Source organism: Numenius arquata, chromosome 3 (genome assembly GCF_964106895.1).
Source record: "Numenius arquata chromosome 3, bNumArq3.hap1.1, whole genome shotgun sequence".
Taxonomy (NCBI): domain Eukaryota; kingdom Metazoa; phylum Chordata; class Aves; order Charadriiformes; family Scolopacidae; genus Numenius; species Numenius arquata.
The window spans coordinates 11,238,182-11,255,770 of NC_133578.1; the positions used below are offsets into that span (position 1 = coordinate 11,238,182).

Genomic DNA, 17,589 nt, shown 5'->3' on the forward strand with positions numbered 1-17,589 from the left:
AGCCTGTCAGCCCAGCGCTGAGCTGAGCTTATGCTCTTCGTAACTCTGTGGTTGCAGTTGCAACTTCATTGAATCGAAATACTCTAATAGGGGAGAATTCTGTGGGATGTTGGCAGTGCGATTTAGTGGCTGTCAGCAGTGTGCTCACCTTTTTTTCTCAAGTCAGCCCCAAACAGGTTTAATCTGCAGCAGTTTGTGTTGAATGCTTATGAATACATCCTTTTTTCTTCATCCTTGTGAATTTTTTTTTTCCCCCTATAAATTCAGTCACCTGGAATAAATGTCCTTTCCACAAGGCAAGGGTAGGCATAAAGAAATGTTCTGATGTACTAATTTAAGAATCCTTTTGCGTAATCTTTTTTTTTTTTTAAAGGAGAGGATATAGCAAGGGCGGTCTCTAATGAGAGTTCAGAAATGGATGACAAAGGCTTCTTGTATTTTGTTTAAGTATAGCAAATAATTGGGGCTGCTCTGGAGCGGGATTGTTTGTTTGTTTTTCGGTAAGGTCGTTAGAAATCCAACCTTGTAGCTTAAGAATAGCTTAAAAATAATTTGCGTGCTATTTAGATATTTTTAAAACATTACTCCAGAAAGTTGTTTTGAATTCAAGAACTGTATAGCCTGAATTCTGCTGGAAGAAACAATGTAGTATCCTATTCTACTGAGTACCATACCAGTAAGTACTTGTAGTTCATAATGTACTGTGCCCAGTTCTGGGCTTCCCAGAACAAGACGGATGGGGACATACTGAAGCCCTTGATGGCCCAGTGAAGGGCCATGAAGGTGATTATGGGCTTGGAGTGTCTGATGTGTAGGGAGAAGCTGAGAGATGGGGTTGTCCAGCCTCTGAAAGACACAACTCAGGGGATCTTAGTTAGCAATGTGTATCACTACCTGGTGGGGGAGGTAAAGAAGATGAAGGTAGACTCTTTCTGTGATGCACAGAGAGAGGACAAGAGGCCACAGCCATAAATTCAAACATAGGAAATTCCATTTAAATGCAAGAAATCCTCTTTACTGTGAGGGTGGTCAAACGTGGGAATGGCTTGTCCGGTGTGGTGGTAGTCTCTGTCCTTGGAGGTATCCAAAACCCATCCACATGTGGCTCTGAGCAACCTGCGTTGAGCAAGGCAGTTGGACTACAGACCTGCAGAGTCCCTCCCCAACCTCAGCTATTCTTTGATAATTCTTAACATAGTTAATATTGTTTCATGTAGGTTTATGCCAGTGCTTTGTATTCTAATTAGTCACTTTGTGTAAGAACCAAGGTAGACATAGACATCACTGGTTTCTGTTAAGTGCCTTGTCTGAAGTCTCTCTCTGTGTTTATTCTGGCATATGCAGACTGCCAAGAAGTGTTGCTGACCTGATGCTTATTTTATGATATTGCAAAGTATTTCTGTTGCTCTAAATGTCTTGTATGAAGGATGATTTCTTCTTTTCAAGTTTTTATGTTACTTTTAGATCCTATAATCTATGATTTCTCCTTTTATAGTAATGTAAAGTCCTTTAAGCCTTAGCAAGGTGATGTTGGCTTCAAGTTTTCAACAAATTTTTCAGACGCATCAATTTTGTACCTGCTTACCCTATCTTTAGCTACTTTGCTGGACTACATGTCCTTAGTCCTTAAATATAAAAAGATACTATTTTGAACAAAAAAAAAAGGAAGTGCTTTGAAATTTGCTGTTTTTCTAAAAATATCCTTTACAAATTCTTAATATTTTTAGTTATATTTTTAACTATTCTAGCTGTTGCAGGCAAGACAATTTTTATCCTTTGAAGTGAAGACTTTCCCATTAAATAGTAAATTCCTTCTTGTAATACTCGGTCCTTCAGCTGCTCATGAAATCATGTTGGCTTGGAGCCTAACACTGTTCCAAGAGAAATGTCTTAATTCTGTAGTGATGTGAACTAAGTCACTTGTGTGACTGTTCACTTGACTGTGACCTACCTGTTTGTGATGTGATGAAAATGCGTTGACTTTTCTTGTGTTCCTGGCACGTGCAGAAAATTTAAGTGCTATCAGGCAGAAATTTTAAATATTTTTAAATGAAGTATGTAGACATGAAATTAATTAGGGTTAGTTTAGATTATGGGCAAGTTATGCAGTAATCATTACTGGGGAAATATTTTTAGGGCCTTTGCTATCATTGTACTGATGATATGAGGGAGAAGGCGATAGCTTACTAATGCTCAAATTTGCTATTTTATCTTTCAGAGCTGTTGAGTCCCAGGGTGAGGGACAGTGTGCCCCAGTGGACTCCTTGTGGCGACGTTACAGTGAATTTGAGTTGTTGAGGAATTATTTGTCAGTTACCTATCCACATATTGTTGTTCCACCTTTGCCAGAAAAAAGGGTAAGGAAGCTGAGGCTGCAACTTGCTTTGTGCTGTTTGTTATTTATTTACTATTAACACTCTTCTGTTTAAATAGGCTGACTTTGTTTGGCATAAGCTATCGGCAGATAATATGGATCCAGATTTTGTGGAAAGAAGAAGAATTGGTTTGGAAAACTTCTTGTTACGTGTGGCTTCACATCCTGTTCTTTGCCAAGACAAAATCTTCTATTCATTTTTAACACAGGTACAGTGAAGTGACATGCTTTCTAAATACATTCTTTAGTAATTATTTTGTTTAAGATAATGTCCTTTGCTCTTTTTCCCTCCCGTTGACCCGTAGCTTGCTCTGTGTTTAGGAAGAGGGTGCAACATGAATAAACTTAAGGTGGAAAAGGCTTGTCCCTGTAAAAGCTGCTTAACAGCCCACTGCAGTGGTACAGTTGGCCTTTTAGTGTACCTTATGACTTTTTTCCAGTCTAGTTTTAAGGCTCCTAAGAGAGAATTTCCACCTCTTTGGAACAGCATATTGGGAGTTTAATGTGTGCTGGTTGGGAAAGCTTCCCTAGGATTAAACTTGAAATAGTTAGCATGCTGTACTGCTGGCTCCGAAGACAGCACTGGCTTCCAGTTCACTTTCTGGATAGCCACGGTTTCTTTAGCGTTGTGGTTTGAGTCAGGATCCTTACAACTTTTGTAATAACATATGAAATGTGATTGTCAGCTAGGTGCATCCTGTGATTTTTCAGCTTCAGGAGATGTTAGGCGTTTCTTTGTTCTGTGCTTTCATCAGACATTCCTGAGGAGTGGACTGAGCTGATGCGTTTACCGCAGCACAGTGTATGTACTATGTAGATGAACCAGTCTATGGGAACTGAAAGCAGTGGACAACCAACCACTGCACGTGAGCGAGGTGACTGTGTGTGCGCTGTAAACTGATCACATCAGTCATTGCCTGCATGTTCTCTGTCTGCACCCTGCCTCAAGCGACACAGGTCCTTGGAGCTGCTGATAATCCGATAGACAATAGATGACTTACTCTTCTTTCTGAAGAGCTGAGCTACTTCCTTAAACAAAGCTGTGTGACTCTTGCCTCCAGCTGATAGATTGAGGTAATTGAGCACACTGACACATAGTGAAGAAGAGAGAGCTTTTTGGGGAGGTTAGTATGTAAGCGCTACATAATGGCATGTTATTCTTAACCCAGATTCTTGAAATGGAGAGGGTAGCTGAGGCAGAGCCCCGGTTTACTGGAGAAGCTCTTCTCCTTTCAGCTTTGACGTGATTCAGATACAGGGCCTTGCAAAAGCTGTGGCACTGTTAAGTTACTCTAACAGAACCTTCTTTTCCTGTATTTTACAGGAAGGTGGATGGAAAGAAATGGTGAATGAGACTGGATTTCAGTTAAAGGTAATTACTGTAATTGTTTGTTTCATGACTGCTGTGACACAGAAATACTCCAACTAATGTGTTTTAGGCTATTTATGTTGGCTGCTAGAATGAGCTAAAGGGATTGCTTTATGTATACTTGTAACTACAAAATACAACAGGGTTCTTAGCATGTAATAGGTAAGACTTCAGTTGTTAAGTTTTCTAGCAGGCTTGTTAGTTTGTGCTTATGTTTGATGCTTAGCCTTGTAATTCTGCTAGTAGTATAAATTTATGATCCTTATAAGCTTTAAAACTAATGAACTTGGGTTCATAGCAGTGCTTTTGTATGTTGTCAATTTAGTTTAGTATCATTTTAAAGATGGGTGTCAGATTTAGCCTGCTAAGAGGTACAAGATGTCAAAAACACCAAAAGAGCAAGCAAAGGGTTCTGAATTCTCTACAAAGATAAATTGCTGAAAAGGACAAAGACAGGTGGATTTGGTGCCCCTTAACCGTTTAACCATGTGTCTTGAAGTAATAGTATCCCCACTGGTATCGCTGAGTTGGTGGCTGGGAGAACTGGTGGAAGACTTGAAGGAATAAATGATCAAGGGTTGCACGTCTGTATGGAAGGAGAGTGTGTGAGAAGCTGATAGATTGCTGGGCTCTACCTGGAAAAGTTACTGTATGGGAACAAATACTGAGCTTCTGTTTCCTTGTAACATGATCAACTCTTAGGAAATTACAGCTGAAAACTAGGTGGATTATGAGGAATTGGTCTGAATAGTGAGAGCCGAAGGAAACCACTGGTGCTCTTATCCTCAGTATCCAAGGGACTTTGATACTGACATTTATGTTGGTAACTTAAGTTGCTAATAATTCTCTTCCATCATGGTAGGGCTTGCATTTCACTAATATTCATAGAGCAAAAAAAGTAAAGCTTTCAAGCTGTGTTCTCCTAGTCAACACATCTTTGCTTCAGCTTACACTTATAGGAGTTCAGGAAGTTTGTACTGGAAGGGTATGTTCAGGAGCATGCACAGTGGTGTGTGTATGAAAGAAAACCCGTAGCAGAATGCTGAGAATATTTGCCTACATGAAACCATGTTGTAGATTAAATGAGAGATGAGCGAGTCCCATTTCCCTTCTGGATTTGATTGTGTGTATAGTTTCCCTTTTACACTTCCTGTTTCCTTAGGAAAGAAAAATAACTTTTTGCAAAAGCCTGGGGAAAACCATCCCTCCTTTATTCAACATCTGAAGTATAAACCCCTCAAGATTGGAGGTTATTTAGAACTATATGGGAGGACAAACCTCTGTTCAATACACGTCTTAGACTAGAATCAGAGCACTGGTTTATGTGCTGCTGCTGTCTCTGCTGCTGATGCATTAAAGCAGGATGTGTCTTTTGTCCCAAAGGGTTTGAATCAGGCTAACTAAACTTTAAATTAGGCATTAACGCAGTGTAGCATGTTATAGTTGAATGTTGATGTTGGAGACTTTGTTTACACTGCCAACTGTATCATTAAATCATGCCTTTCCTCCCTCCCACCTCCAGCACTTAATTTTGTTCTTTAAGGGATTTGTCATTTGGGATTTTAACTCCTCCTTTAGGAAGGACAAAATTCCCCTCTCTCTTTGGCTTACTTAAATGATTATAGGATCATAGTAGGAATTAACTGTCTGAGAACTCCTTGACTGTACCTCATTTGATGGGGCGTTCATCTCTAAAATGCATGCGTGTATTAATTTTAAATGAAGTTTAAGGCTGAACAGACATTTTTCTAGCCACGTAATTCTGTGTGGCGCAAATGCTCAAAAGCAGTCTGTGGGAGTTGCTCTGCTGTTAAGGGCAGGAAGGAAATAACCCTACTTAGATGGTTGAGCATTGGCAGGGTCTTGGTTCCTGCCTGATAACTGCTTGTGTACTTACTGAATTCTTCCTTCAGAGCACTATATGGGGAAAAAAATTGCCCATAACTGTAAAGTAGGAAGCGATCCTTTTCCAGTGTAAACCTGTTGAATGTACGTGCTGTCCCAACAAACTCAAATGGCTTTGGTCCCTGCTGTTTGGACATTCATGCAGTATTTTGTGAAATAGCTGCTTAGAGGGAAGGACTCTGATTTAAGGTCAGTGTACCTGGGTGGTGTTTGTACTGCGAGAGGATGTGTGAGGGGGACACGTAGGTGTGTCTGAATGGCGTGAAATCTAACTGGCTTGTGTAATGACTTGTGGGGACAGAGTAGTCCCCACAGTGGAGGTCCCCACTGTACAAGCCTGTGGAGCACTCTGAATAAACACAAAGCCTGAGCTTTATGCAGTGTTTTGTGTTCCTTGTGTTATCTTAGACATGTTTCCCTGTGCTGCCTTTGTGTGTTCTTAAAGGAGCACTGTGTGTAGCGGGGACAATGAACCTGTTTTCCTCCAAAATCGATCAGTCTTAGTTTTGCGGGTTTCATTCACTAACTCTTTGGTTTGTGGACTATGCTTTGTGGCTGGAAGGACAGATAAAGCTAGCAAGATTTCCATCAGTACCTTTCATCCTAGTTTGAATAAACAAACTGATTTTCCCTCAACTTGGATGCTGGCCTAAGTGTCCTCCAAATGTGGAGGTGGTTCTAGGTGAGAGGAACTTGCAGTGCTATTCAAATACAGGTATCTTCTCCTCAGCCTCAATGCAGTGGGAGGTGGAACAATCTCAAACTGCTCCTGTCTCATTTGTAGAAGTTACTGAAAGGGCCCTAAAGGAAAGACTCCGTTCTCAGTTTGGAAAAACATTGGTTTCATTTTACTGTCAAATTCAATATAGCTCTTCAGGCTTTGAGGTGACTATAGCAGTGCACAAAGTATTCCTGTGTCATACACCAGCACTAACAAGTACTGCTGAAGTAACTTGCTGGTAGCTGTTGTGGCACAATCCATTAGCTAAAAGAGTACACTAAATGAAATCTATATACCTCACAAGATGTGTTATTTATTGTTCTTTCAATGATAAGAGGAATGTTTTGATGAAAAGTAAACTCCAACCATTTTACCTGAGTTGGAGTTTTCATACAGTATAGATGAGCCCTGAGTGAGCTGTATGTAAAATACCATATAGAAGTGAAATGTTGGGGTGATGTGGGACCTCTTTAGATGAGGCTGGGATATCTCATCTTTATTGGTGTTTTAGTAAGAGTAAACACCCGTTGCATAGTTTAATGTTCAACTAAATTAAATGGAAAAAAAACCGCCTGAAAACCCTCCTTAGAGACATTCTGTATTGCTGTTGCAGTGATTGGTAAACCAACATCTCAAAGTAAAGTAGCCAATTACCGTTTTAATTAGGTATTGAATTTTTCTCTGTAGAGATTTATATATGCTCTATTTTGGAAAAGAACATTGCATTAAAAATGTCTCTATTCTGATATACAAATTACATATTTTCTGTGAAGCCAGTCATAAAATAAGAGAACACGATATATAAGAACTTGATTTCACTGGGGAACTGTTCCTAGTAATAAAGAGCATATAGAGGTCACTCTACCACTGGTTTTATTTGGTTTGAAAAATATAAAATAGTTTGTCCATATGGTCTTATGTTACCTACTTGCTTCATCTAAAAAGAATGTAGGGTTGTGTATCTTAACTCCATGATTTGTGTAACGTTCTAAGAAGGGAATATTTTTGTGGGATTTGGATTATACCACCTTAATTTTAGTGGATACTGTATACATCCTAGTTGACAAAAATAGCTTAGTTTTTTTACTTTTTAATAAAAAAATCTGACATGCAGGGCAGCTAGTGTCAACTTACTCAATGTTTGAAGGTTTAAATATGCCAGGAAGGCAGGCTTTTTTTCTAATGGTGCTGCCAGAGGCTGAGATCTTTTTTGTCACTGGAATTTAATTGCATTAAATTAACAAAGCTTTTTTTTCCCCTTTTTTCAGGCAGATTCCAGATTAAAAGCTCTTAATGCAACATTCAGAGTGAAAAACCCAGACAAGTAAGATTCCATATCCTTTCTCCCTCCCTCTCTCTTTTTCAGTTACAACTGTAACTTCAGATGACAGAATATTCTGTCTCCTTAGAATAAATTCAGAAAAGCAAAATTATCTTTCTGCACTTCAAATCTTAACAGAAGCACAGTGAGGAGGTAGTGTGAAAAGGGTTGATAAATACTGTTTCTAGGAGCAGGAAGCATTCAGAAAAATGCCATCACTTTATGCAAAATGATTCTTTCATTTTAGCTAGATTAAAAGGAAGGGACAAAAGAAGGCTCAGAAAAAGAATCTCTTAATATTTGTTTGCAGAGAAATCTTTCCAAGCGTGAACAGAATACAGATTGATAGTTGGTCTTTCCGAAAATCTGCTAGTGTGCAGTCCTGGATACATGCACCCTGGTGTCGCAGTTCATAGTTCTCTTCAGGCTGCCAATTTTCACAGATGCTTTTGGAAGTCCGGAGGTCAGTTCAGCTCTGTTGCAGTTTAGGAAGCTCTGGGACACGCACTAGAGCAATCTGCTGGATAGAAAAACCTGTCAGAATAGTCAGAGTATGTACTGGGAGGCTCATCACACCCTGGGTGATGTGAGAAGGGTAAAATGAGAGTGAGTGCTGCAGAAGTAGGAAGAAACACCAGTGTGCAGCAGTAGGGTCAAGAGATGCTGCTGTTTGCCATTAATAAGCAATAAAGACCTGTAAACAGTGCCTTTCTGGGTTCGTCTGCTGGCCAGTAGTGGGGATGCTATGTAGGGACAGCCCATGTGCCTGACTGCTTTCTGTTGTCTGTTCCCCTCGTGCTTCCCCAGCATCTATGGGTATTGTGTTAAGGACGTTCGGGGGGGTACATACCTTTCTGAACCTCTTTATAGACTTATCTGTGGATTGGTGCAGTCCCTCCTTTTCTTACTGTGTTTGGTTTTGCAGCCTTCTGTGGCAGCAAGGAAGCTTTTAGCTAGGGTTTAATATGAAAGATAACATTCATGCATGAGATTGAAAGACAACAGTTCCCTCAGTAGCTACAGGTGAAATTGGCCCCTCGTTTGCATACTTCATCTTCTATCGTCCTGATCTGTGGCTAGCAGGGAATTCTTGCCAGTAGTCTTCCTGTAGGCGTAGATGGGCGCGATTTGGTTAAAGCTGAGATGAGGAATAGACTGTTATCTTTGGAGGTAACTTAGTGGTTCAGAAAGCAAAGCTGTTGTGAGAAGTGGCTTGGTAAAAAGCAGGAAAAGAGTTAATACAAGGAGAATGTGAGGAGGGGCTTGTAACAAAAACAGTCCCTGTTTAACTCAATAGAGACTTCACAGCACTTAAGAGATATGGCACGTGCTTTCTGTTGTATTCTGCCAGTTAGATAGCTTTCATATCCAACTTTTGGAGACAAGTCGTTTAATAAATAACTGATGGGCATAACTTGTTTTTTTTAATTGGAGGAGAGCCTTTTAGTATTAAAACACATGTGGCTCTAACAGGAAGAACAGTGCCTTGCCCAGCCAGGCGCACTTAAACTTGAGCTGCCTGGAGCCTGACACCTTACCTCTCTACCTCTGGTGCTTGCATGACTGGGTGGTAAAGTGGGTTCAGCAAGCTCACCTTGCCCAAACAAAAGATCTGGCTGCTGTGTGGAGCGTAGGTTTTCAGGTTCCTGGACCAGGAAGGGTTTGGGTGAAGAATAGCTGAAACTCGCAGTCCAGGTTGCCTTGTGGTGCTGTGGAGCTGCAGCCTTCAGCTTAGAGCAAGGTGAGGAGCTTTACACAGCTGAAACAGTACTGCTCGAGGAGTTCAAATGTAGGCTGGAAACAAACCTCGTCCTGTGGGAAGCAATTTGTATCTTTAATGATGGAATCTTATGGTGATAAAAATGTTTTCTGATACGCAGAGGTAAATTTGTGTCTACTGCAGACCTCTGTAATTTGGCCTCATGGCACTCATCCTCTTGGTTTTTTTCTGTGCTTTAATCAAAACAGTGCCTTTCTTATTGGTGAAAGTTTTCTTCAGAAAACACTAAATCCTTTGCTAAGGGAGTGTTCTGGTTTTTTTTTTTTTGTAGAAGTAGCTCTCCTTTCCTTGTCTGGCTAGTTGGACAAGTGGCTTGTTCTTTAGTGAACAGTTCTGTTCTTGTAGTATCTTCCTTCGCAAAAGAGGAAGATGGCACTGCCCTCCCTGATGTAGGGATGAGTCAGAGTAAAACACACGAAGTAAATAACTGTCTACTGCAAATGAAATTTTCTTCATTGCCACTACTAGAAATGAAATTTTTGAGAAGAAACTCTGTGGTGTTCCTACAGAAATGAAGAACAGATCAGGTCACATTTGTGTCTGAAGTTATACTTAATAGTTCAGTTAAATATCTAAACTGTAGGTAATGTTGCAGAACCAGTAAAACCAAGTGAGAAGCACTAGATTAAAAAAAAAAAATGCCTCAGCTACTGAGTGCCGAAACTGTGTCTTGTTTCACACTTATGCTGTTACAATGTGCTGGAAAGTAAACATCCCTTTGTGTGTCTCACCAAACTCAGTTTGGAAATTACTTTATGTATTTTTTTTAAATGAGCAATGAGTAGGACTCAAGCAAATACTTGAGAAATAAACCTTTGGTCTGCAACACCGATCTCTTAAAAATACGGGTTTTTTTCCTGAAAAATTGTATTTGTAAGATTTTCAGCCTTCACAGAAGACTGGGCAAAAAGTAGCATCACTGGTTTATGCTTTTCTGAGACAATAAAAAGAAGACAACTTGGTTATGAAGTAGTATTTTTTTATTTTTATTTTGTAATGGGGGAGGAATCGGCATGGGAGAAGATGTATTACTGCCGAGTCCAGGATACTGGAACTCCTTTTAGGTTCCTGACTTTTGGCTTCAGGGAGTACGGCATTCCTAAAAGCTTTCTTGCCACAAAACTGGATAAATAAAACTTTTCATTATAAATTTCTGGAGTGGAAAGGGGAGTCTTCCTGAGCTGAAGGCATGCTTTTTAATCTTTTGTTTTTAGTTCAATTATTTCAAATATCTTCACTGTACGTGTCTGCAGCTGTCTGACATGCAGCCCTGGTGCATATTTTATAGAGTGTAAACTGAAAAGATTGCTCTCTAAACCCCACTGTGCAGATCAATGACTGTATTTATTTTTCCCATACAGTTTCTCCGCTGGCTTTTAAATCTTTTTATGCACTTTAACCCTCTGTGTATCATAATCTTATAAAAGATATTCCTTGGAGATCAAAAATATTAGAAATGGTAATAAAGCTCCTACTTCCTGAGTGTAGGGAGGAGAATGTTTTAGAGGAGGACTTCCTGGCAGGGAAAGAAGAGGTGTTAAAGGAAAACCGCTGGAATTTCATACTTGGTCACCCAAAATAAGTGACCTGACTCACTTCAGTGAGATCTCTGGGGCACAAACTATTCTGAAATACAAAGCCTGACTGTGTGCTGTGGTGTGAGGAGGGGTGAAGGTTTTAATGCTTGAACATCAACCTGCAAGGCTAATCTTAGTCTCCTGTTCCTTAATTCTAATCGTGTTCTTCTGTGTTTGTTTATTTTCAGATCATTGTTTAGTAATCTAGGGAAAGCTGTTTCTGGCTTCCCATCTGGATGAAATACTTTCTTGTGTACCAAAGTAGGTCATGAGTTAGACTTGTGTGTAGTAGGCAGGGTTTATGTGTACAGAAGTGGCTGTTGCTGTGGCTTAATTGGTTACCTGTCACTAGCAAAGCTGTGGCAACTGATTCAGCTTCGTCATTAGCATGAGCTAAATGTATCCACTTAAACTGCCACCAAGGCTTATCTGGGGCAGCTGATAAAATGCCTCTGTCCTTCAGCAGTGGCAGGCCAGCAGTGTATATACATGGTCACTTGCAGTGGGTTACCTGACTGGTACCTTGCTAAGCTGTAATAGCTTAATTGCTTTAGCCTTACGTGACTCCTGTGCAGGTACAGGTCTCAGTAGGGTGTCGTTTGTAACTAGTTACAGTTACCTCGCGGCTTAGTTTAGAGGAATTGTGATAATTGTGAATGCTTCCTTGAGCTTCTGAAAGGCTGTACTCAAAACTGGCCAGATGGCAGCTTGAAAGTATCTTTGTCAGGTCAGAAATGTGAACGCATTTTTATTAAGAAGTACTGTGCTTCAGCAGATTTTGGCTTTGTACTTATTTGAAGCTTTCCTATTCTCTCATGCTTGCTTTGGTAAATCCCATTTTTAAAAAAAAAACAACACAGTGATTTAGTAATTCAAGTTAGTGACTTAGATTTCATAAAAAAAATGATCTCTTACATTGTTCTGAACCTTCATTATTTACATTAATAAAAAAATAAGTTATGCAAGTTTGGGTTGTTCACTTCAGAGGAATTAAACTCTGCAGTCAGTCACTGCTTTAGGAGTCTTCAGCTAATTCCACCTCAACATAATCCAGGCTCTGTCCCACTGGCTATAGCTTTGTGGCTCTATCTTGCATTCTGTGAAAGCTCGCTTTCATGATGGCTAATGATGTACTATCTGTTTCCTGCTCCCAGGAGATTTACTGAGCTAAAACACTATAGCGATGAACTGCAGTCTGTCATATCACACCTTCTGCGAGTCAGAGCTGTAAGTATTTCCCATGTGTGTCGTGACAAATAGTATAATTTATTTATAAGGCAGTGTTTCTTGTTTAGTCAAGAGAACTGGTATACGTGCTCTAGAATGAGGGCAGTTTTGCCTGAGAAAGTCTGGGTCTGGAGCGTGGAGCAGGGGATGGTAAGGAGGGAGGCACTGACTTAGTACAGATTTGCGGGGGGAAGAGTTCCAAAAGTGGTGGTTGAGTTTGGCAGTCGCTGGAGGAGCAAACACATGCCTTTTGCTAATCTGCCCTCTCCCCTGATGGTCACATATCAGAGGGAGGTGTTTTAAAGAGGATCGAGATGTCTGCTTCTCTCTGCTCAGCAGACAAGTTGCTTTTGCTGGATGTCTGGGCTGGGAAGGGCCCCAAAACACCGTTTTCTGGTCAGACATATAATACTTTGTTTTCCAGAGCTTGTAGTATGAATCGTGTATGCCTCCCAGCACACTTTCTTTTTTTTTTTGGCTTGTTCTTCCATCTGTAATGAATAATGTTCTTTCTAATTATGTCATGCATCAAGATACTCTATGGATTGAGAATGGAAGAGATTTTTTTTTTTCCTAAAAAGTCACAAAAAGGAAATAGGAAATTACAATTTCAGTAATGAGGAGTATGATACTGCTTTTTAGTATGTTCAACAGGGATTTAGTTTTTGATGGGAACTGTGCTGCAGAGAGGACAGTAATTGATTGCCTTGTTGAGCTGAGGTTCTTGGAGGATTAATCACTGGTGTTCTCCTGACAGTGCCTGTTTCTCAGGGCTGTACGCGCATGAGATCTCTTGGGCAATTTGCTTGCGTTTCCTTTTTACTGCTTTGACAGACCAGTAACGGTAACTCTTACCGAACCTCAGTCTCAGTCATTGGTATGTCACAGTAACAAGGGCATTATCTGGATTACAAGTCACACTTCGGAGTGTACATGTGGTCTTCTCTGAGGTTGTTGCCAGCATTGTAGTGCTGGCTGCAGCAGGTACTGACTCTCCAAGCAGCTGAGATGACATATCTAGCTTGAGCAGTAAGTTCTGCAAGGGATAGCTCATTTCCTTCCCTTTGTTTCACTGAGCTGGATGGAAAAATCAAGTCACTTCTTTTAATTTTACTGTAGTTTTCCCTGTGGTCTTGGTGACAGGGTGGACTTCTGTCTTGCCATCTTTATGTTAAATAAGCAAGTGTGTATATAAACTTGGAATTATTTGGGGAAAGGAGGCTATGCCTTACATCTGGTTATCAAAAACTAGAGGTACTCAGCTATTTGTGGTCTCCATAGGAATATCCTATGCATGGGTGCTTCCAAAGAAATACTTGGAATGTTTCTTTTTCAATACAGCTTTGACTGTGACTTCAGTCTTCAAAGACTTAATGCTGTTGATTTTTCCTTCAATAGTGGCTTAGATTAGATTTAGGCCTAATCTCATTTACCTGTATAAAAACATCAAGCCTTTATCTTGAAGTTTGTATGTGGGTGTTCACAGAGCAATTGCACTTAAAGTTTATGACCAAAAATTGACTCTAAATAATGTTTTAGAGGGTGGCAGACCGGCTATATGGTGTCTATAAAGTCCATGGCAACTATGGAAGAGTATTCAGGTAAGAGTTCATCCATTTTTAAAGTATGTATGTAGAAAGAGAGATGTGTGTGTGTATATATATAGAGAGAGAGTGTGTAGGGAATTTGATGGTTATGTTCTTGTGCTTTTGAAAAGTATATCCAAAATATTTAAATGTCTGCCTTGAAAAACTTCACATTGCAGTTCTAAAGAGATTTCTTTGTTGGATATAGCGGTCTCTGGATCTGCTGAGTTTAGTCTCAAGTGGAGGACTTTAGCTTTTTGTTTTGTGTTCCAGACCTTTGGGGCTTTTGTTGTTGCATAGGCATTCTGTTTCTTCAGAAAGCAACTTACTACCTGTTTTCATGAAGTTGTCTCTGAAAAGCTTCTCGGCCCTTTTAAGGGTTAAAAATCAACAACTGTATCTATCCAATTTTAGTACCTCTAAGTGAATTTGCCAATCGCTTTTTGATTTATATGAGTGAATTGCATGCTCAAGTTTTCCATCTCACTGGAGAATTAAAGAATCTAAACTTCTGGTTAAGGGAAACCTCCTGCTTCTACACACTGTTCAAGTGCTAAATTTAATTCTCTGGGTTAATGGATTGCAGATGTCTTTCTCATTGGGGGTTTTAAAGTGAAATTAGGTGTAGTTCTGTAATAACACAAAGACAAACAAATGTCAACATCAGCGGAGTGGAATGTTTATGAAAAAGTGAAGGACAGAATAGATGCATTAGACATAAATTATGTGAAATATAAGGGGACCCCCTCCTTTTTTCTTGTAAAAAAAAGTTGTGGATGTAGTTTTTGCAACTAAGAAATCTCATAAGGTTTCACAAAGCTGAGAATACAATTAAAATAGCAGTGTACATACTTGGATGTCAGAACAAGTCTCTGCTATCTTGTAGCTCTGTTTCCTTCTTTATCTAAATGAATTCCCTAATGTGAATAGATAGTTGCATTAATGAGGCGGTTGTGAGTTAACATTTTTTTTTTTTAATGAAGAGAACTAAACAGCAGTCTATTATGAAAACAGAAAACAACACACAGCAAATGGTTCCAGGAGCTTTACCGCTTGCAAATGCCTGCTTGCAAATTACTGCTTGCAAATGTCATATCCCACCTTCTGGCTTTTGGAATGAGAGGGTTCTATCTGATGTGTTGTGAGTCTTTAAAACTTGGTTTCTTCTTGATGAGCATGTTAGACCAAATTCTGTTTTAGAAAATTCCCTTTTTTTTTTTTTCCCCCGCTTCTTTTAAGTTCTAGTATCTTCGCTTTTTTTTTAATTGAGCCTTGGCTATTTAAACTAGACTCTTTCTGTTCAAGACCGATCCTAAACTAAGTGTATTTGTGAGGATGAGTTTAGGTGGCAGGGACGATTGTTTGTTTAACAGAGTGCCGTAAGTAGCCTTGCCACATTGTCAGTGTTGCTGCTTAGAGGAAGAAAACAGTTTGGCCAAGTCTAACTTTGAGGCAGTTTCTATTCAGGTGTCACCTGGAAAGAAACTATATACAGGATGCAGCTTATTAACTTCCCTTACCCTTCATGTGTAATGTTGTTTCTCGTTTGTTTTTCCTACAGTGAGTGGAGTGCAATAGAAAAGGAGATGGGGGATGGGTTGCAGAGTGCTGGCCACCACATGGATGTGTAAGTACTGACTGAATATCTGATAGTTTGATGTAAGCCAGATGTAGAACTCTCCCTCTTTCCTCTCTTTTCCCTCAACCCCAAAGTGCATAGGAGTAGAGTACCGAAAAAGTTGGGGGTGCATTGTTTTTAGGTGTACAGTGTTTCTGTGACTTGGATGCAGGCACAATTTTAGCATCCATGTACTGTATTAAGTAGCTCAAAAGGTCTCAGGAGAAACCAGAGGGGTTTCTTTTTTTATTATTATTTTGAAATTGTAGAAGTGCTTGGAATTCTTCCAGTTTTTCTTTTAAGCTACTATGCCAGAAACTGGTGGAGTACAACTTTAATGTACTGCAGACCTGATGAGATCCATTTGGTTTTGATACAGCATTTCGTACCATGCAGTAGATGGTACACAGATTTGTACTTAATTACAGAAAGTTAAGAAATTTAATTAATCAGCACCAAAACTCTAATGGATTCTTGAAACATACACTGACTGGATGTAATAAAGTAGAGAATCCTCCCTCTTTGCATCTTCAGAGTTGTTGGCAGAGTATACAAAACACAGTCTTCAAAATAAGAGTCTAGCACTTCAGAGTGCTCACAAAAGTGGTGTTCTGGGCTCACGCTTTCTGCTTTTCAGGTCGTCTTATATAGTAAGTGAAACAGTATAGTTTCTCATTGCTCCGATTCTCCTGTAATCGCACAGTACAGATAAGTGACAATTCCAGCAAGAGGTGGATGCTGTTCAACACTTCTTCATACAGTATTTTTACTGATAAAGTGTAATTTGTGTGGAAGTTGTCAGTTTTGGTTTATAGTGCAGATTTGCATGTGTACTACTGCCGGGTTGGAATTGGTGTTATGCATTCTCGAGTGGAAGGGTTTGAAGAGCCATGCCATGCTCTGCCCTCAGCTTTTTCAGAATAATTCTGGTTTTATCAGATCTTTAAGAATTTGAACCCCTCTGAATAATCTATTCACACTTCTGTGTTTTGGCTAACACAGTAGCTAGCACCCCAAAAAAGCTGTAATATTTTTTAGACAGGAGGCTCTGGTGAGAATAAAGAAATGGAGATCGCATTCTGCTTTCAGAAACAAATAGTTGAAGTAGAGGTGGAATACGGTGTTAAGCACCTACTACAGTATGCAGAAATTGAAGAGACTATGAAAACATGGTGTAATTTAGGGGAGTTAAGGAGGCACAAGTAGGTTTTAGTAGTTCAGATACACCACACGAAGATGTCAAACGCCTAGAAATGTGTAACCAACTGAAAGAAATGGGTCTCACTTCTCAGCTGGGAGGCTCACACCCTCTCCACGCATCTGAGATGTTTGTTTCTGACTGTGACACAGTTAGGGTTAAAGATCCAGAGTAATGGCAGTGAGTTTCTGGGTAACTTTAATCACTGCATCAAGTCTGAGGTAGTTCTTATGGTCTGTCATCTCTTCTGCTCTGGCACCCTCGTACAACAATAAGCTTTCGGTGACAATCAAGCAAGAAGCAGCAGCTGTGAGCTTCAGGAACTCATTCAGTGACCCATGTGGTCTCCTACCAGTAAGGATTATATCTATGATCTCTTAAAAGTATAACTTACCAGTCCAGTTACCGTTCCCATAACATCAGACAGAAGTTTATTGCAACAGAAAGTTTCTTCAAGAAGGTTGCCTATTATAGATGTTAAACTTCAAGGGTAATTTAATTATTCTCTATCTACCCCATATGCTGTAGTCTCTACTAGATGTTTATTTAAACTTCTGAGTTGTTATTGTTTAGTATGATCTAAAACTGCTTAATATTTGGAGAATACATCCCAAAGTGCACCTCTAGGTGTGTTATATAACAGGATGAGGCTTACTGAAGTGACAGAAGACAAGAGAGTATGCTGAGAAAGCTCGAGTGAACGGCTGTAACTTTATCATTTAAAAGATGAAAGAAAAAAAAAAGTCAGACCTTTAACTCCTGTCCTTCATGCTATTAATTAGTGATCTTTTATCTCTGTATCAACTAGACTGTCATTACAGGTGGAAGCAGCCTAAACTAAAACAGGGGTTTTAGCTGATGATTCCCATGAAAAGTGGGAACATATTAGGTACTTTTACTGCAGTGTTTCTCC

The 17,589-nt window shown here is 39.7% G+C and overlaps 1 protein-coding gene across 1 annotated transcript in view; it reads left to right on the forward strand.

Annotated features, from left to right (window-relative positions):
• Positions 1–17,589, forward strand: part of SNX4 (sorting nexin 4) — a 35,472-nt gene that overhangs the window by 9,736 nt on the left and 8,147 nt on the right. Inside the window, exons 3-9 of the mRNA XM_074145011.1 lie at positions 2,219–2,357; positions 2,434–2,583; positions 3,699–3,746; positions 7,638–7,693; positions 12,202–12,274; positions 13,814–13,875; positions 15,422–15,487. Coding sequence (XP_074001112.1) covers positions 2,219–2,357; positions 2,434–2,583; positions 3,699–3,746; positions 7,638–7,693; positions 12,202–12,274; positions 13,814–13,875; positions 15,422–15,487 — 594 coding nt within the window. The remainder of the gene's footprint in view (positions 1–2,218; positions 2,358–2,433; positions 2,584–3,698; positions 3,747–7,637; positions 7,694–12,201; positions 12,275–13,813; positions 13,876–15,421; positions 15,488–17,589) is intronic.